The sequence below is a fragment of the Abrus precatorius genome, unplaced genomic scaffold (assembly GCF_003935025.1).
Source record: "Abrus precatorius isolate BTA unplaced genomic scaffold, Abrus_2018 Scaffold4, whole genome shotgun sequence".
NCBI lineage: Eukaryota > Viridiplantae > Streptophyta > Magnoliopsida > Fabales > Fabaceae > Abrus > Abrus precatorius.
The window spans coordinates 12,070,285-12,089,851 of record NW_020874384.1 but is presented as its reverse complement, the minus strand read 5'-3'; the positions used below and the strand labels follow the sequence as shown (position 1 = coordinate 12,089,851).

Genomic DNA, 19,567 nt, shown 5'->3' with positions numbered 1-19,567 from the left:
TTAGAAACTAAATTTTTGTCTATATCATAATTGCCAAAATCTCAAGGCCAATACATGGTTGAGTATACACTACTAGAAATATGCTAATTAATTTATCTGTAATAAAGATAAATTTACAATGATAAATCAAAAATTTAACTATAATTTATAAACAAATTTTTTTATTTGTAAAAATCATCTAAAAAAAGTTTGTCTTTTGGCACATAATATTACAGATAGAAAATTTTGTTTGTATTTTAAAATATATTTTTGACCTTTCATATAACTATTTATAAATAAAATCCATTTGTAAACAATCAACTATTTAGCGAGTAACTTCACATATTAACATTACAAACCGAAAAAATTGTCTATAATTTGAAACTAGAGTGAAATTTTAAGCAAGAATTATAGATGAAAAAATTTGTTTGTAAATACATTTAATGCAATTGCAAATGAAAAAGTTCATCTGTAATTAAGGTTTTTAAACATTGTGTTTCATTAAACCAATCACAGACAGAAAAATATGTGTGTAATGTGTGAAATAGATCAAAATTGCGTTTTCCCTTCGTCTTTCTCCTCATTTCCATTTTTCCTTGTCTCTCTCATCTCTCTCTTTCTCTACCATCTTCAGTTCTTTGCCTATTACGAATGGTTGAAGCATCCATTTAGAAAACAAATAAATTGAACCATTATGTTCCTAGTACAATACTTTAACTTTTAATTCACCTAGTTTTTTTATTTTTGATGTAGAATAGAGACTTATAATTTCTAAGATAGAATTGTAGGATTAGATATTGTATAAGCGTAAAGGTCCTGAACCTTATTATTATTTGTTGCGAAACTGTTTGTATTTACAGAGATTGTAGAATATGCATGTTATGAAATTCTAAGGGAATGCGCTCTGGAACAATTTTAGGATTGTGATGTGTATGTTTATAATTTATTTATTATTATATTTTTATATAATATATAGATTATGTATGAAAGAAATGCTTATTTTTTGTATTAGATGTTAATATACATAATTAAGGAAATGTTCATACATTAGGGTAGGGGAGATTTTGTCAAAATTAACTTTAGAAATTTGTGTAATGTAAAATAAAATATGTCTATACCATATTGTGTTTGAATTAGGTTTGATTAAGGTATGGTAGGTAAAGATAAGAAATGTATTACTCAACGCCTGCTCATGGTAAAACTCCTCCATCAACCACTCCCTCTGCTACATCCACACCAGTTGTAGTGCAAACCTCTCAGATTGGGGGCATGAGTAATTCATCATGGTGCTCAACCCTAGGTATATGTCTCATCCTCCTCCAATACAACGAGTTTCACAATTTGCACCACCAACTACATCTATCTCATTGTCTCCCTCCACACATTGCACAAGCAAGGGATCCACTATTATTGCATCTTCATGTGGACAACAATCACAGACTCAAACACCATTGAGACTGCTTCCAAGTTTGAGATAGGATGGATCAACTTGGTAAGTTATTTGCAAAATATGCTGCAAAACTTTATTTGATGTAAATATTATCATGGTTGTATTATTTTATTGTGTGTTGGTATTCACCACAGAAGAGTATCCATTAGGTAACAAATATCATTAAAAAGATGTATTATGCACCTTATACTAGTTTTGCTAAGATGCCTAAGGATATATTATGTGGAGTGGTTCAAAGATTGGAAGGTAATAAAAGTCAAGTAATTTATTTTAAATCTTATTATATTTGTATTTCTTGTACCTGTATTAATTAATTTTTATTCATGTAGAGCAATTTCTCCAACTCTAAGACGAGAAGATAATTTTGAAAGCCTGAAAGAGTCGCACTTCAAAGTAACTAAGATAGATATACATTTAGGCCTATCGAGACCCATCATTTGCTGATTAGATAGCACCTCACTTCCTTCAGTCTTGTAGAAGTATTGGCGTACATATGAGTTTAAAAATCTCTCCATAAAAAATAAGGCAAATAGGGCATCCAATAAAGAAGATTAGTACATACTGGTGATTCTATGACTTTGGCTAGCATTAAGGCCAACTTGGTTAGTGATTTCTAATTTTGTTTTAAATTTTATGTTATTTAATTTATCAATTGAATTTGACAGGTTTATTAATTGGAATTGCAAGAGAAGTCATTGAACAGACCACTAACGCATGGAGAGGTATTTAAGAAGATACACACTTGCAAGGGAGACAAAACTAAGTAGGTTGATGCATGATCTCAGACTACATATGTAACTATAGTTAATGACATTATATTATTTATTAAATATTTAAAAATATTTCTCGAGACTAATATATAATTATCTACATTAAATCATAGGATGATTATGTTCAAAGGCGAAAGGTTGCATCTACTGAGAACCCAGAGTCTATTGATGAGGATGCAATATGGTCAAATGAAAGGCCTTTATAAATGTCGCATTTATGGCATGAAAAACCGCTTAATAGACTCGATTGAGAACCTAAAGTCCATTGATGAGGATGCAATATGGTCAAATGAATGGCCTATATAAATGTCGCATTTATGGCATAGAAAACTGCTTAATAGATTCGATGTCGTCTACATCTGTAATCGGGGATGTCCTTTCTCTTGTGCCTGAGGTGATGGAGGACATGATTTGCACTCAAGTCCATGCCCCTAATGAAGAGCTCTAAAACCAAAATGAGGAGATGTAGAAGACCAAAGAGAGAACATGAAAAAAGAAATGGGCCAAAAAAATGAGAAAAAAAAAATAAAGAAAAAGGTGACATTAAGGATGTAGAAAAAGATATAACAGTAAAATACATTGATGCAACAGATGCATGCATACTTCGAGCTTATGAGAATAAGAAGCTTCACACCTCTTTCTCTTCCTCCACTAGCTCCATCGTTAGGGTGATGCGATATTCATCCTCCTCCTCTATTAATGATAACATTGCTCCTGATGATGATTGAGTACTCATGATAGAAATTGTCATTTTATTTTTCACATTATTACTTTGGATGTTTACTTCTTTAATTGTAATAGTATTTTAATTTAATATTTTTAAAATAATTTTTTGAATTGTGAGTTTTAATTTTATAATTTTTTTATGCTTACAAATTATTATAATAATTAAGAATAATGAGAAATAATTATACAAGTAAATAAAAAATTAAATTAAATATCACATAACAGTATTAATTTACAAACAAAAAGATTACAGACGGGTAACTCATTTGTAATTATGGCTGAGCTTTAGGCAAGAACCATATCTCATTCAACCTATTAATCAATTTAAAAGGGGAATTATATTGTCCCAAGGCATAACCTCCTTTCTGAATGGCAGAAGACCACTTAGTGCCAGAAAGACTAGCGCTTAAGGCTGCAACTTCCTTCTCAACATTTGAATCAGTCACAAATCCCCCAAACTGTCTAATTGCTGCATACACACTCTTCAATCTTACAACTCTGAGACCCTCTGCAGAAGGTGGGTTTTCTTGGTTTGCTTTCGGCAGATAGAAGCTCACACTAAATGCGGAGACATTCCCAGTTGCGACTTCAGTGATCACTGGTGCAGTCATCTCAATCTGTTCCTTACGGCTGTTATTACCATGAATATAACTAAATAGCCTAAGAAAATAAACAACAAAATTGGTTACTCAAGCTTATATAGCTCTTTGAATTGTACTATAAACTTTCAATTATCGTAGTTTTTATTTGCTCAATTAAACATGAGATGGACCAATAAAAATTACCTTTCGACGCCAGTTCTTGTAGCTCCTACCAAAGAATCGCCTTGAACAGGGGAATTTGAGATCAACACAATGGATTCATAGCGTCGAATTTCAAAGTCATTGGCTGATGCTACGAGTTCATAACGGGGACATTCATAGCGTTTGCATGGTGGGGGAAATTCCCCTGAAACACCCAACAATGAAACAGAGAAGAGGCTCAAAAGTGAAAATAAGAATGTGAAGGTAGTAGCCATGGCAGAGTTGTTGAATGGTGCAAAAGGTTACTCTCTGAAAATCTCAATTCTTTGGCATCAATATATTTAGTATCCTCATATTTTAATACACATCTCCGTGTCTCCGTTGACATTTAAATGAATTTAATGCGGTCTAGAGACTATTTGTTTCACTTCATTAAATTAGACCCTTTCTGTGAGAACGTAAATTTGAGTTTTTTTATTGTGTTTGACTTGCATTTTCTCTCTGCATTTAATGTTATGTTTCTAAATTCATTATGTATGTTTTGCTTTAAGGACATTTACTTGATATATCTACACAATTAATACAAAAATAAATTAATTATATAAGTTTGCAAATACTTATTTATATAAATAAAAGCTAGAGAAAAGTTTTATAAAGTACAACTTTTTTTAATTTATATAATAATTCGTTGATTTATTTTATAGAATATATGGACTTTTAATTATAATTGAACTGTAAATATTAAATGTAATTTTTTAAAATTTTATTAATATGATTTAATTCAAGATAATATTTAGTTTTATTAATTTATCAAGACCTCGTTTAACGAACAGGATACAGTATATGAGAGTTAGATATGTTTGATCATTAGTAAAGCAGAAATATTATGTCATTATGATTAATGTTTGAGATAAATAAAATAATAATAATAATAATAAATCAAGATTAAATTATATATAAATGCCAAAAATATTCTTTTATCAAATTAATATAATTTTTTAAGAATAATTTTTATTCAACTTTTACTTTTCAATAAAAATATAAATATTAAAAAAAATTGTGTACATACAATATAAAAATTTGATATTAAATTATAATATTTTTTCATTTTTTTTACATCCATTTATTTTTAAATTCATTCTGGTTTGTGAAAATTCACATAAATTAAATTAATAAAATAAATTGTTCTAACTCTTATTCCTAAATCTGAAATTCTAGAAAATATAAGTCAATTAAGGCTATTTCACTTTGAAATGTTAATGTTAGCTACAAAATCCTATAAAAAATTATGGTTCTCAATTTACAACATTCTTTATCTTATTTTATATCTAATAATAAATATAGTTTCATTCCGAATAAGCAAAGAATTAACAATATGATTATTCTTTAAGAAATTTTACACTCCTTTTGGAAATTTAACAGGTAAAATAAGATACATGGTATTGAAATTAGAGATAAACAAAAATCTATGATAAATTAAATTTAAATTTTATTACTAATACTCTTTAGTCAATTAATTTTTATTCAAATTTCATTAATATTTTTTATCATTATTTTTCTTCTATGTTCTTACGCACGATAGGGTAGCAACTGTGCAGAGAGAAAAAAAAGATAAAAAATAGTTATAATTAGTTAAAGAAAAACGGATAATTTAGTGAAGTTTATAAAAAAAACATTAAAAAATGATTTTTAAAAAAAATAAGAGCATGATTTACATAAACTGTTTTTAAAATATAAATCAAATATACTCTAAATCTTGTTTCAAGTTTTTCTATTAAAAATAACCACGCTTCTTTTGTTCAAGTAAGTATAAATGGTTTGATTAGGGATTGTCTAGGTTTCATTTCTGAATTACCTGTTACTAGCAAGTGTATGTTGTGATCGGGATTGAGTCTAAAAGGAAATTCAAACTGCACATATTTTATTTAAGATGAATTAATTTGCTTTTATGAACTGAAGAGACTAATATGGGCCTATTATTATAAAACGTTTATGCTTCATTCTCTTCCAGTTTTGAACTAGAAATAATTGTGAATCATAGTTTCACGTTTTCTTTGAAGAAATTGGTTTGAATTGGTTACTGCACCCTACACGGGTCTCAGTTCAAATCCTAAAACCAGCCCAGGGGCTCATAACCCAAAAAAAGTGGCTTAACGGTTCAAAATTGGAGAACCAAACTTTGAAAAACCAGCTAGTTCTTTGCAAACTAAAATTTGTGCTTGGTCTAACTTGGACTGACTTGTCAAATTTTTCATTGTCACATTGCTCTCATGATAGTTTAGAAAGCCTAAACATAATTTAGATTGATCATACCTTACCGTTATGTTGCTCCGTTTGATACATGAATCTTACTGTCATTTTATATTAATGCTTCTGTAGTTCTGCTATATTCATCTAGATGATTTCTGATAAAAGTTACTCATTAGAGGGATGTATAGTGTTCATATTCATTCTTTACTTATTCAGCTTATATTTTCCTTTTAACTGTTTCATAGCCGTGCAATAGTCTGGTCCTACGTTTAGAAGTGTCACCACTTGAAGGATACTGAAGTTCTAAAATAGTAGGACACAACCAGGTTCTATCCTGGGAACTCAGAAGGGTTATATATATTAAAAAATCTTACTTGCCTAACCATTCTTTTGAAAATGACTACAGAAGTTATTCTTGAATTGAACCACCACCAAATGATAACTGTGGCACCTATGTTATGGGATATTTCGAGACTCATTCAAACTAACAATGTAAACAAAACTCGGTTTTCAAACTCTTAACTTCACTAAATCTTACAAACATCTCATTTTTCTTCACATCTAGTTATCTAAATTCACACTATTTGTGCTGAAGTTTATAACATAAATTACAGCACTCGCAAATCAAGTTTCTGTAAATACTAATCACACTTGGTATATGATACTCCAATGTCCGCAATCATTTTGCATTTTTCTCTTCTTTTAATACAAAGGTGATAAACTGATAATCACGTTGCATTTGACTGCAGACTTTTTAAATTTATTATTTAAAAAAAATAGTATTCTATATTTACCTTGAAACTACATAACTAGGATGAAAATAAAACTCAATCTGAAAGCACTACGCTAAACGTGAAACACTTTATTCATCAATTCAAGATGTTCTACCACCTTAGTCTGCACTCTCGGTATTGCTTTCCCGTTGAAAGCATACAATCACATGCTATCTTATGTGGTATATATTTCACATAGAATGAGGTACATTTTCAATATCAAACAAGAACCATATCTCATTCACCCTATTGTCATATTCAAAAGGGGCATTGTACTGTGCCACAGTGTAAACAGAAGCATGACCAGCGCTCTGGCTTTTCTCAATGGCAGCAGCCCACTTAGTTCCAGCAAGACTATCCTTCAAGGCTGCAGCTTCCTCTCCAACATTAGTATCTTTGACAAATCCACCAAACTGTCTAACTGCCACATACACACTTTTCCATCTTTGAACATGGAGACCCTTTGCCGGAGGCGGGTTTGCCTGGTTCTCTTTCGGCACATAGAAGCTCACAACAAATGAGGACTCACAGAAGGGTCCATCACTAGGTAAAACTTCACTGATCACAGGTGCTGTCATCTCAATTTTCTGCTTGTAGTTGTTCTCACCCTGAATATAATCAAACAGCCTAGGAAAACAGAATGGTTACTCAAACTTATTTAACTCCAAGAATGGGACTACCCACTATCATAAACCGAAAATCTTTTCACTATACATGAACTTAAGATCATAGTCATGTTTTTAAATTGCAGTTCACAATTGCAATTACGGCTTCATTTTTACACAATTTCCCACAAGTTTGAAAAAGAGCAACATAACCTCAATTTAATATCATGTATTCATGGCTTTAGTTTATTCAATTAAAAAACCAATTTCTAAGTTTAAATTCTAATCTGAATGTTATTAACGCAATATATTTTGTATCATAACGCATGGTTGAATTCTTCTACGTTCATCAAAATGGGACCACAAAATAAGGCATAATTGAGGATTCCACAAAATATATTACTTCTTAATAGAGAATTCCACAAAAATACCCAGATTATTACTGTATTGCTCAGAAACTTGACTAGAAATAAGGCATAATTGAATTTTGAAAAAATGAAAAACAGAAATAGTTAGAGAAAGGCAAAATTACCTCCTGAAGCCAGTTCTTGTAGCTTCAACAATAGAAATGTCTTGAATAGGAGGGTTTGAAATCCAAACACTGGAATCATAGCGACGAATTTCATAACCGTTGCCTACTTGTATAACATCATAACTGGGACATTCAATGCGTTTGCATGTTGGGGGAACTGTTCCTACATGCTTAAGGGTATTTGACCTCACTGCCAAGATTGAAACTGAGAGGAGGCTAAAGAGCAGTGAGAGCGAGCATGTGATGGTAGCAGCCATGGCCAGAGTTGCTGAATGCTGCAGAGCAAAAGGTTAAACTTATAAAATGTGAAATTCTATGGCTACAAAGAAACTGAGCATCATATCCACACATTTAATGGTCCTCTCTCGAGACGTTCAGAAGCTAGACAAGTCAATTTCTTTTTCTTTTTAATAACCAATTTCTTTTTCATCGTTCATATTATCAAAAATATTTACATGAATTGATATTTATTTTTTTCCTGTTTTTGGGTTATAATTTTCCTGAATTTATTAAATTCTTTTCAGGTCCAAATACGAACTCTCAGAGGCTCAAGGCCCAACAAAATTGTCATTGCTTACCTGCATGAACGTTGTTGCGTATACATTGACACCAAACAAAATTGTTGCCATGTTAGTCGAACTTTACCGTTCCCTTCTGACCAAAAAAACAAAAGAGCATCACTTTTTCGAGAGGAGTTTATGATAAATTCGTTGATTATAAAAAAAATAAAAAATTAAGAGATGAATTTATTAATTTTATCTAATTTTTTAAATTAAATTTAAATATTTAAAATATTAATATGTATCAATAATAACAATAATTATTATTATTAATATCAAGTTAATAAATATTTTTTATTTTCAGTTGCTAAAGACTTAAGTTAATTTTTTAAAATTATTATTAAAATCAAATTAATATATATTATAAATAAATAAATAAAGTGAGTTATTTGGATTTAAACTTAAAGTTAATAAATTTTTATTTCAGCTTTTATAAAAAATTATTTAAAATTTTTACGTTTGATAAAATTGATATAATATAGTATCTTATCTAATAGTAAAAGCTCATATTTTAAATTTTAATTAACTAAAATTAAATAATTTAAGTAGGTTTAGTTATTTTTATCAGAGGGGCTTAACGCCCAGAAAGCAGATTTAGTTATGAAATTATCATTTTACTCATATTTATATAAGTATATATTTATCGCAGTTTATGTTTTAATAAAATAAATTCTTTTTCCAATAAATGTTCAAATTACAATGTCCTTTCATTTTATTTTAAAAATTACAATTCTTTGCCCAGGAGGTTAACATGTGTTACACTTTACCTCATTTTAAATGTAAACTCAATCATGGGTGTTAATATATGTATAAATCAATTAATAATAAGTATTAGTATATTCAAAATGCATTTTACAAATGGTACAATTATATATTTTTATTTACTGAAAAAATATTATATTTTTGAAAATGCAAACATATTATTTTCTTTTAAATTTATATAAGATTATATTTTATTTCAAAATTAATTATTAATAATTATATGTGTGTGAATATATATGTTAGTTATCATATATACTTGTGCATGTGTACGCCTATGTGTCCGCGTTGAATAAAAATTTTATGTATTTTATTAGTCTAAATAAAATATGTATAATATTTACTCATAAATTTATAAATACTAAATTAATTACTTAAATGTAATGACTCTTTTAAAAAGCTTTTTTTCTAAACAATAATTTTTATTTTTAAAATAAATTTAATTAAATACGCAATAAATATCTTAAGAGTATTTTTTTTATTTTTGTCTTTTTTTCTTTTTCTTACTTTGTAAATATTGAGGACAACAATGGGTTTAAGAACGGGGAGGGACAGGAACTATGACTTTCTTATAATTGATAACTTGCTTGCATTTTCATGTACGAAATTGTATATAGTTTCATAACATTTTCTTTTTCTTACATTTCATATATATTAAAAAAAAAATTGCATAATATTCACAGTTGTGTTTTCATACCTCACTCATACATGTTTAGATGAATTTTCAGACTCTTAGTATTGAATGAGATTAATTAAGAGGACGTTTGCTTCCCCTTTTTAAATATAGTTTTAGTTTTTAAAACTAAAAATTATAATAACTCTTAAAGTATTTTTATTTTTATTCTTTTTTTTTTTTCAAAACTTTGAAGGTGCATATAATTCTATTTTCATTAATGGCAGTTTCATAAATTAAGAAGAAAAAAAATAAATGCTAAAAATATTGGGTTAGAGCTCCTAAATCATCAACACACTCAAGGCACCATTAATCATCCTATAAGAATGGTGCAAGAAACATAAATTTAATAAGTACTCAAATTTTTTCTTTTTTTTATTTTGAATTTGTTTTGTACCATTGTTGATTTTGATTTAAATTTGAACTTACATTCGTACTACAAAAGCACCAACAAATATGAGAAAAAAGCTCATATTTGATTCTTCTTCTCTTCCTGCATTTTTTTATCTTTTTCTTACATTTTACAATTAATATTGAATGTTTGTACACATCCAGCAAAAACTTTGTCTCAAACCAAGTTTTAGTGGCTATTGAAATATCCAACTTATAAAAAATATAAGGGTTGGAGCATATCTTGTGACTATTCTCTATAGTTGCTTTATGTGTTATGATTAAATTTACCTTACATGTAATATTTTATTTATGATAACCCTTCAAAATTCACAAGATAATGTGTATGTTTCCTGACCTGAATTGTTTTTATAATTACTCTTTATTGGGATGATATTGAGTTTTATGATCAAGTTCACTTATTTTATTGTATTAGTATTATTTTTTATGATATTTATTATCCATACTATTTATATTTATTTATTAAAATTTATTTTAATATTAAAATTAATCATTATTTTTTATTTTAATAATTTATTTTATAATTTTCATAATTTATAAAAAGTGTTTGTCATGGTGTTCCCACATTTTAAGGTATCGATACCCTTCATAAATCACGTAATATCATTAGTTTAATTAATTTATAATTTATTTTTGTTATAATTTATTTTTTAATATAAAAAAAGTCGTTTTTATGATTTAACGAGAGTGAGTATTTAATACTCCTCAATCGATGTACCATAGATTTTACTTTCATGAAAGTCTATGTATTATATTACTTTAATTTAATATTAGATTTTAATATTTTAATCTTTTTTTAATCTAATATTTTATTTTAAATATAAAAAAATCTATTTAAGTAAATTAAAAAATACTAAAATAAATATCACATACATATATATATATATATTCATTTAATTTATAATAGTAAATAAAACCAAAAACTTTTTTTTTTTGTTTTTAAAACTTGTTTTCGAAAACAAATTTATCAAACAAGTTTTCTTATATTTTTTCATCTTAAAAGGATATTCAAAAACTAAACTACTATGAATTTATCTAATTCTTTGTCATTGTTTTATCTTAAAGATCCGTTAATTAATCACGATACAGTTAGTTACAATGTAATTGATTAGCAATTTTTTCAACAAAATCTATTTTTCATATTCATTAACAATTGTATAATTAATGAAGTAATTCTTAATAATAGTTCCTGTGAATATGACACTTGGTATTCTGTTTTTCATAATATTACTTTGACAATAGATACACTTGTCCAATAATCAATTTTTACATATCAATTATAGCGAAACTCTATTTTTCAACTAATTTGGATCCAAAATGCAAAAAAATTTAATTGTGACTTTCTTATAGTAATTATAGTAATTAGCATAAAAACTTGACAGAATAATAGTCACACATAAATATATAGGCTGTAAAAGTATGTCAAAATATAAACTTATTATTTATTACAATATTAAATTTTTATTTGTAAAAAAAAGAAAGAATAAAAGTGGATAAAAAGTGAAAAAAAAATTATTCTTTGATATTTTAAGGTTTATCACAAGATTGATTTTTTGTTTGTAAAAGAAAAAAAAATAAAAAAACAAAAAAAAATAATTTGTAAATTTTTTTAGAGTTTATTAGGATTAAATTTTTTATTTATAAAAAAGGAAAACAATTAAAAAGAACAAAAAAGTAACCATTTTTTTTATTTTTTAGGTTTTATCGTAAAATTGAATTTTTAATTTGTAGAAAAAAGAATTAAAAAATAACTACTTTTTTTATTAAGATTTACTGCAAGATTAAGTTTTTTGTTAGTAAAAGAAAGGTTTTTTATTTTTTAGAGTTTATCATAAGAATCAACATAGAACAAAAAAGTGTAAAAAATTTTAAAAATAAAAAAAGGTGTTTGATCTTTCAACTTTAGTTTTTTTTTTTATCTCTACTTATTTTATTTATTTATTTATTTTCTTTCTCTTTTATCCATCCTTTTTTTTACACAATTTTTTTATTTATAACTTTTTTTTTATTTTTTAAAAAAAGCTCTATTACTTTTTGTCTATCATTTCCAATAACCACCAATTAATTTTTTTAATATTCTGTTTCACCTTCTCAACGAATCAGTTTATATAAACTAACACATGAAATCTTAAAAATTTACTTATTTTTAAATTTTGAAATTTGAAAATTTTAAATTTTAAATTTTTAAAAAATAAATTTTATCAACTCCTATAAAATTTAATCATTGTCTAAAATTTTAATATTAATTTTTTTATTATTTTAAAATAGAACCAAATAAAATTAGTTATTCACAGTTTAAAATTTAAAAATATACTTTTTACTGCTCTTAAAATATCTCTTCTACAAATACCTTTAGCTGCTAATGTTACACATCTGTAGTTATAAGGATGTGTGGACAAATGAAAAATGAAGTCGAAATGTACCTGCATAAGTTTTAGGTCTAAATACATAAACAGAGAAATATTCAGAATGTTCGAGATTTGAAACAAGGTTCAATTCATTACATAGAAACATCTATTTCGGCTTTCTTTATTAAAGAAAACTCTACTATTGAAAGTATTAAAAGTATGTAAGTGATGAATATTTTTCATTTAATTTTTTATTTTGTTATCTTCTTTTATTTATTCAAAATTTTAATATATGTTAACAACATAAAAATTGATTGATTATTTAATTAATGATGTTTTAAACTAATACACTGAACAAAATAATCGTATTAAAATATCAATTTCAAACTATATGATGTTAGTGATCAATAATTATAAAATTTATCAAGCATTAAACTAATAAAATACTGATTCATGATTCGTTGGTTAAATTGTGACTGAATTAGAATCAAAACAATAATTTTTAATATTATATAATTTATTAAATAATAAATTAATATAAAATTATAGAATATGATTTAATTAATAAACTATCATAAAATTATATTATATATTTTACAAGATAAAAATATAAAATAGTCGGTTTATTAATAAATTTTATTTGATTTTTAATTAACTTAATTAATTCTTTACTATATTTTTAATTTATCAATTCTTGTTGTTATTTGAACAGGTAACCTGACCAACTATTGGTCGAATCGGTCGGATTGAATTTTAATAATTGCAGTATTTATTATTGGATAGATATTATTTATATCATCTATACTTATAGCGCATAAAAATTACTATTTAAATACTTTTTGCATTTAATATTTTACTAAATGAAATAAAAAATGGAGACAAAAGAATAAAATATTCGTTATTATGACAGAAATTATTTTTTTCAATTTCTTTAAAAAGTAGAATATTTTAAAATATCCGCAGATTCTAGAATGTTACGAGGATAATAAATAAATAAATAATTAAATAAAGGTTACGACGATTAATTGGAGTAGCAGTTCTCATTCTTCCTGTTTAAAAAAATATTAGTAATATTCTTATTTAATATTTTAATTTTAGTTTGGTAAAAATTACTATCAATCAATTAAAATATATTGTAAACACAATAAAGATATAATTTTTATATTAATTATTAAAAATTTAAAATTTATTGATATAATAATTTATAATTAAAATAGTGTAAAAAAATTATTCTATTAATAATATATTTAAATTAAATTTATTATTAAATTATTTTTATAATTTTTAATTTCTTAAAACTAAAAATAAATTTTAAATAATCAATTATAGAACATGTATTTTTATAAAATTTTAACAAATTATAAATATTTTCCTTCAAAAAATTAATGATTCATTATAAAATTTATGACTGAATTTAAATACAAAAAATTATTTAATAAAAATATTTATTAAATTAAAAATAATAAATAATTTCAATAAAAAATAGCTTTTAATTTTGTTCATGATTGAAATCAGTTTTCTTATTTTTAAATAAAGCAATATTTTAACTGAACTCCGTGTTTTTGAATTGAGGGATGAAAGTCCTCAATTCATGTGATAAAAATATCTTAAAAATTAAATCACATATTTAATAGTAATAATAATCCAGATAACAGTGAATTTACAACATATAAGTATAAATTAATAGGTTACATCTGCGTTTGTCACAGACTCTCACCTGCTCATCAATTTTTACTCCACTCCCACTGTGAAACTGACATGCCAATGGAAGACCCACCACCACCGCCACCGTCCTCCTACACCGGCTCGGGTGCGTCCATGGCAAAGCCTCGAAGCTACTGGCGGTGGAGCAAGCGAGACTTCTTCCCTGAGCCATCGTTCGAGAGTGGGAAATCCTACTGGACCGCAGTGGCGAACACGTGCCCACGCCTGAAGGACCGCCTCCTGAGCCGCTCGAGCGACTCCCACGAGCTCCTCGTCCTCCCCCAAGCCAGCGAGAACCGCATGAATCGTTGCCTCACGTGGTGGGACCTCACGTGGCTCGCCTTTGGCTCCGTCGTCGGGTCCGGCATCTTCGTCGTCACCGGCCAAGAAGCCCGCCTCCACGCTGGCCCCGCCGTCGTCCTCTCCTACGCTGCCTCCGGCTTTTCCGCCCTCCTTTCCACCCTCTGCTACACCGAGTTCGCCGTCGATGTCCCCGTCGCAGGCGGCTCCTTCTCCTTCCTCCGCATCGAGCTCGGCGACTTCCTGGCCTATGTCGCCGCCGGCAACATCCTTCTGGAAGCTCTCGTCGGCGCAGCTGGCCTTGGGCGCTCCTGGTCCTCTTACTTCGCCAGCATGGTAAAAAACGACCCGGATTTCTTCCGGATCCGGGTCAACTCCTTCAAACCGGGGTTCAACATGCTGGATCCTTTGGCCGTTGTGGTTCTCTTCGTCGCCAACGGCATTGCCGTTAGCGGGACAAGAAAAACCTCGATCTTAACCTGGCTCAGTTCCATCGTCACCACATTAGTAATCGGTTTTATCATCGTGATTGGTTTCATTCACGGTAAAACGTCGAACTTGACGCCCTTTTTCCCTCACGGCGTTAACGGTGTTTTCAAAGCCGCTGCTGTGGTGTATTGGTCGTACTCGGGGTTTGACATGGTGGCGACGATGGCTGAGGAGACGAAGAACCCTTCGAGGGATATCCCTATTGGTTTGGTTGGGTCAATGACGATGATTACGGTCATTTATTGCATGATGGCTTTGTCACTTGTGACGATGGTTAAGTACTCTGAGATTGACGTGGATGCTGCTTATTCTGTGGCTTTTGTTCAGATTGGGATGACTTGGGCTAAGTACCTTGTGAGTATTTGCGCGTTGAAGGGAATGACAACTAGCTTGCTGGTTGGGTCCATGGGGCAAGCTAGGTACACAACTCAGATCGCGAGGTCGCATATGATCCCTCCCTTTTTCGCCCTTGTTCACCCCAAAACCGGAACCCCTGTTAATGCCACTCTGTTGACCACTATATGCAGTTCTTTGGTTGCTCTTTTCTCTAGCTTGGATGTTTTGTCCAGTGTTTTCTCTATCAGCACTCTTTTTATTTTCATGCTTATGGCTGTTGCGTTGCTCGTGAGGAGGTATTATGCGAGGGAGAGCGCGGCCAAGAGTGACTTGGCGAAGGTTGTTGCGTGCTTGTTGGTTATTATTGGTGCTTCTGCCGTGGGTTCTGCGCTTTGGAACTCGGGGAAGCTGGGTTGGATCGGCTACACCGTGGCTGCTTGTGTTTGGTTTTTGGCTACGCTGGTGATGGGTTTGCTTCCCAAGCAGAGGGCTCCCAAGGTGTGGGGCGTTCCCTTGGTTCCATGGCTCCCATCGTTGTCCATTGCAACCAACCTCTTTCTCATGGGCTCCTTGGGTTCTGAGGCTTTCTGGAGGTTCTTAATTTGCACTGCTGTCATGTTTCTGTATTATTTGTTTGTGGGTGTTCATGCAACTTACGATGTTGAACATCATAACATTAGTCAGCAAGAAGCAAAGAATGCCAGGATGCCAATCAGCTAGTGAGAGTGACTCTCCAAGTTTCGTCTATGCAGGTTGAACAATTCATTATTGACGGTAGCTGCTGCATGTTGGTGTGACATAACATCTACCTGCAACTTTCAGCACAATTAAGCTTTCTGTGCTATACATTGAAATTAGCCTCTTTTTTTATTGTAAAGGGTTCTTTGGAGGATGGACATATTATTTATATGCCATTTGATTCGAAACGTTTTGCTTTTGTTTGAAATGTGAATCGTTGATACAGTTAGGTTTAAATTAATATTGTTTGAAATGTGAATCGTTGATACAGTTAGGTTTAAATTAACTTTGTCCAGAGGTGTAGTATCCTGTTCATGGTTCATGAATCATAGGTCATTCAAGTTTATATTATCATTTACATTGTGCATTGTGGCATACTGGGATTTATCTCCCGTAACTTGTTATTCTTGCACTTAACTGTGGATAATTCTGCCACCATTGTTATCATTAAGCAGAAGCTAGAGGCATGCCAAATATAATCGGTTTAATCAACAAATATTCTTGATCCTAAGACTTGTGATGCCACTGTACTGGAGCTAACAAACGGTCTACCGGTTTGTGTAAATGTAACCATATGAATTATACATTAATGTTCATGTTTGAACAATCATCCTCAGTTTTGTCATGGTACTTTTTCGAAAATTTTCCGAATTTTATGTTTGATTTCTTTGAGCATCTGTGTCATTCAATTTAAAACCCCACAAAAAATTCAGAACAGAAATTGGAAAAAAGAGAGAGGCTGAACTCAGGTATGGAAACTGCTGTTGATAAGACCTCTATTGGGTAATCCATTTTCTATATGCTGTTTTTTTATGTGCAATATTTTTTATGTGAGAATCAACCTGTCCTATTTCTACTTGTTAACGTATGATGCTCCTTGATTATTTTTTAAATTTGATATCTGATTTGGTATCTTTCTTAGGTTCTTTCCTCTTATGATTCAAGTTCTCTCTTATGTTGTGCACACGTTGTATGATAGAATGTCTGAACCGCTGTTTTTCTCTCGGATAAGCCTTCTACCATATTTCCTGTGAGAGTGGTGTCGATGTGGGAGTGTCAGATGCAAAGGTTTTGTGTCATCTTGAGGGATTTGTTGTTGAGTTCATATGTTCCTTCCCCACCTAAATCTACACTTTCAGCATGAGACAAGAGACAAGTTATTGCAAACGACAAGTGCTTTCACAGAAAGAAAGATTCAGCAAGAAAGTGGAGCAGAGAAAGATAGAGGTACAAGCAGGGGCGGGCATGAACCATTGCCCATGAGCAACCAGCGAAAGATGTTTACCGAGATCAAGGGATGAGTTAACTTAGCCCTATTGTCTTTCTTTCAGTTCTGGTAATTTCTGGTTTGATACACAGTTGACTTTAATTCCTCTTTGGGTTTTAATTCTTAACTATTCCATGTAACAAAATTTTAAGGTCTGTCTTGATTCATATGTAAAGGTTGATGTTGGGCATCCTGTAAATGCTGACATTGGTCTATTACATATAGTTGCCATGTTATGTGTGCAATATTTTTTGTTATTTCTTGAAGCCAGGGTGAATTAGCTAGACTATTTTTTCACTTGTTCGCTTTTGATCTTGAAATATTGACATGTTTCATGCATGTGCCCTGAATCTCTTTTTAAAATTTCCTGCGATATTTTAGCTGTGTCCCTTAGGTGATAATGATTGTTTGGCTGTTGATGTTTCTCAGGTAATATGTGATATAGTGCTCAGCATAATCTTTGTGAATTTTGTATCTCATATTTGTGCTTTATGTTTTCCATTAGATTTTTGGGCTTGTGAATTTGTTGCATGTTTATGGTTGAAACTTGATGTTTACTATACTCGAATTCTTGTACATAACTTGTTTGATGGAATGTCTGGGGATATTGGTTTTACTAGGTGATCAAGGGTCTTGAACAGGTTAGTATGAGTTATGATCAGTGTTGTTAAATTCTTATATTAACGTGAACCGATGCGGGACTAGTACTGGAGTGTGTTGGAATGTAGTCTCCAGCACAGTCGAACAGCTGATGTGAGACTAAAAAAACTCTTCAACAATAGACCAAATCTGTTACATATTATATTAATGTAAATTTTAATATTTATTATATACCGATTTAAAATGATTTATAATAAATTAAAGTATGAGTTGTGATCGGTGATCTTTCATATACAAATTTTTGGTACGATGGGTGCATTGCGAAACTGTTATTTGCTTCATTTTTTTTCTTTTTATTCTCGTATGCATTTTTTTCTAACACATTCGGTTTTTGAGTTTCTCTTTCAAAGGATAAGCGTTTTTTTTTAATAATATTTTTCCATCTTCCATGTGGTTTTATAACATTAACTTATGCAATAGTAAGTATAATTCTTGCTTTCCGTTTGGGGTATACCCAAGGTTTTGATAATAAGTTTTCCAGGTTTTGACCCCCAATTATACTTTTTCAGTTGTCTTTTTTGAACATACTGAAAAGTTAATTTCAAATTATTAAATATAATTAAAATATATGTATAAATTAATTTAAAGTACACCATTTTATCAAAAAGTGTAAAATTAATTTTTAAACTTTAATGTGAATCACGAATTTGTTTGGCTGGATTATACGATTCTGTGCAATGCCAACTTTCATTTGATAAGTCAAACGGTCCCATGGTATTTTGACACATGCAGAACTCGGATTTGCTTTGTAGTTGGTGCAGTCCGAAACACATGAACCGTTTGATCCATCCAGCACTTTGTAAGGGCACGTCATTGCCTTTTCTGTGCCAGAAAAATAAAGCGCGCGACACACAACACGCAAGTGTAAAACTTCACTTAAAAGACTAAAATACTCGACTCCATTCAAATCACAAAAAATCATATTGGGTTTAGATTTGATTTTCAAACCTAGAGAAACTAAATCATATTTTTTTATAATGAAATTTAATGACTTTTTAATTCCAATTTAACATTAGAGCTTGGATATTTTCTAAACATAATAAACTTAAATCAATAATATATAGTTTTTTTATTTACTTTATAAATTATTTTATTCTAGAAGAACTAAATTTCACATTATCAATGACTAATGAATTGATTAAAAACAACAACAAAATTTGATAATATCTATAGAAAATAGAAGGATATTGTACAATTTCTCGGTATTGTATAAACTATTTTACAAAATTTCATGTTTTTATTCAATTACGCATATTGCAACACCGCTTCGAAAATTAAAAAGGTGCATATATCACAGCGATCGCGATGGGACTCGAACCCACAATCTCCCGCTCCGGAGGCGAGCGCCTTATCCATTAGGCCACGCGATCGGAATCTGAAATATAGATAAACAAAAAGTTAATAAATCCTTTTACAATACAAATTTTCTTATGGCGTAAATAGTAGCCGATCATCTAATCTATATCTGTATACTTTTCATAGCTGGGTTTTGCC

General features: G+C 29.8%; 3 protein-coding genes and 1 non-coding gene across 4 annotated transcripts; 1 reads left to right on the top strand and 3 right to left on the bottom strand.

Annotated features, from left to right (window-relative positions):
• Positions 1-3,197: 3,197 nt before the first annotated feature.
• LOC113866127 (heme-binding protein 2-like) lies at positions 3,198-3,943 on the bottom strand. Its single transcript, XM_027501016.1, has 2 exons — positions 3,711-3,943; positions 3,198-3,585 (listed from the first exon to the last, which is right to left on the bottom strand). The coding sequence occupies exons 1-2, from the start codon at positions 3,941-3,943 to the stop codon at positions 3,198-3,200; spliced, it is 621 nt and encodes a 206-aa protein (XP_027356817.1).
• A 2,553-nt stretch (positions 3,944-6,496) lies between these two features.
• On the bottom strand, positions 6,497-8,159 carry LOC113865045 (heme-binding protein 2-like). The gene is made up of 2 exons (XM_027499390.1): positions 7,829-8,159; positions 6,497-7,318 (listed from the first exon to the last, which is right to left on the bottom strand). The coding sequence occupies exons 1-2, from the start codon at positions 8,083-8,085 to the stop codon at positions 6,883-6,885; spliced, it is 693 nt and encodes a 230-aa protein (XP_027355191.1). The 5' UTR covers positions 8,086-8,159; the 3' UTR covers positions 6,497-6,882.
• Positions 8,160-14,292: 6,133 nt separating this feature from the next.
• LOC113865329 (cationic amino acid transporter 8, vacuolar) lies at positions 14,293-16,646 on the top strand. The gene is made up of 2 exons (XM_027499796.1): positions 14,293-16,376; positions 16,422-16,646. Exon 1 carries the CDS (start codon positions 14,338-14,340, stop codon positions 16,126-16,128), a length of 1,791 nt encoding a protein of 596 aa, XP_027355597.1. The 5' UTR covers positions 14,293-14,337; the 3' UTR covers positions 16,129-16,376; positions 16,422-16,646.
• Positions 16,647-19,370: 2,724 nt separating this feature from the next.
• On the bottom strand, positions 19,371-19,443 carry TRNAR-CCG. Its single transcript has one exon. It is a non-coding gene; the product is annotated as a tRNA-Arg (tRNA).
• Between the last annotated feature and the right edge of the window lie 124 nt (positions 19,444-19,567).

What these genes read in the sequence shown, in the direction of transcription:
- LOC113866127 (XM_027501016.1), bottom strand. Translation starts at nt 3,943, where the DNA reads ATGGCTACTACCTTCACATTCTTATTTTCACTTTTGAGCCTCTTCTCT. An exon ending in ACAAGAACTGGCGTCGAAAG is followed by an intron (nt 3,586 to 3,710) that starts GTAATTTTTATT and finishes TTATTTTCTTAG; the next exon opens with GCTATTTAGTTATATTCATG.
- LOC113865045 (XM_027499390.1), bottom strand. Translation starts at nt 8,085, where the DNA reads ATGGCTGCTACCATCACATGCTCGCTCTCACTGCTCTTTAGCCTCCTC. An exon ending in ACAAGAACTGGCTTCAGGAG is followed by an intron (nt 7,319 to 7,828) that starts GTAATTTTGCCT and finishes CTGTTTTCCTAG; the next exon opens with GCTGTTTGATTATATTCAGG.
- LOC113865329 (XM_027499796.1), top strand. Translation starts at nt 14,338, where the DNA reads ATGCCAATGGAAGACCCACCACCACCGCCACCGTCCTCCTACACCGGC.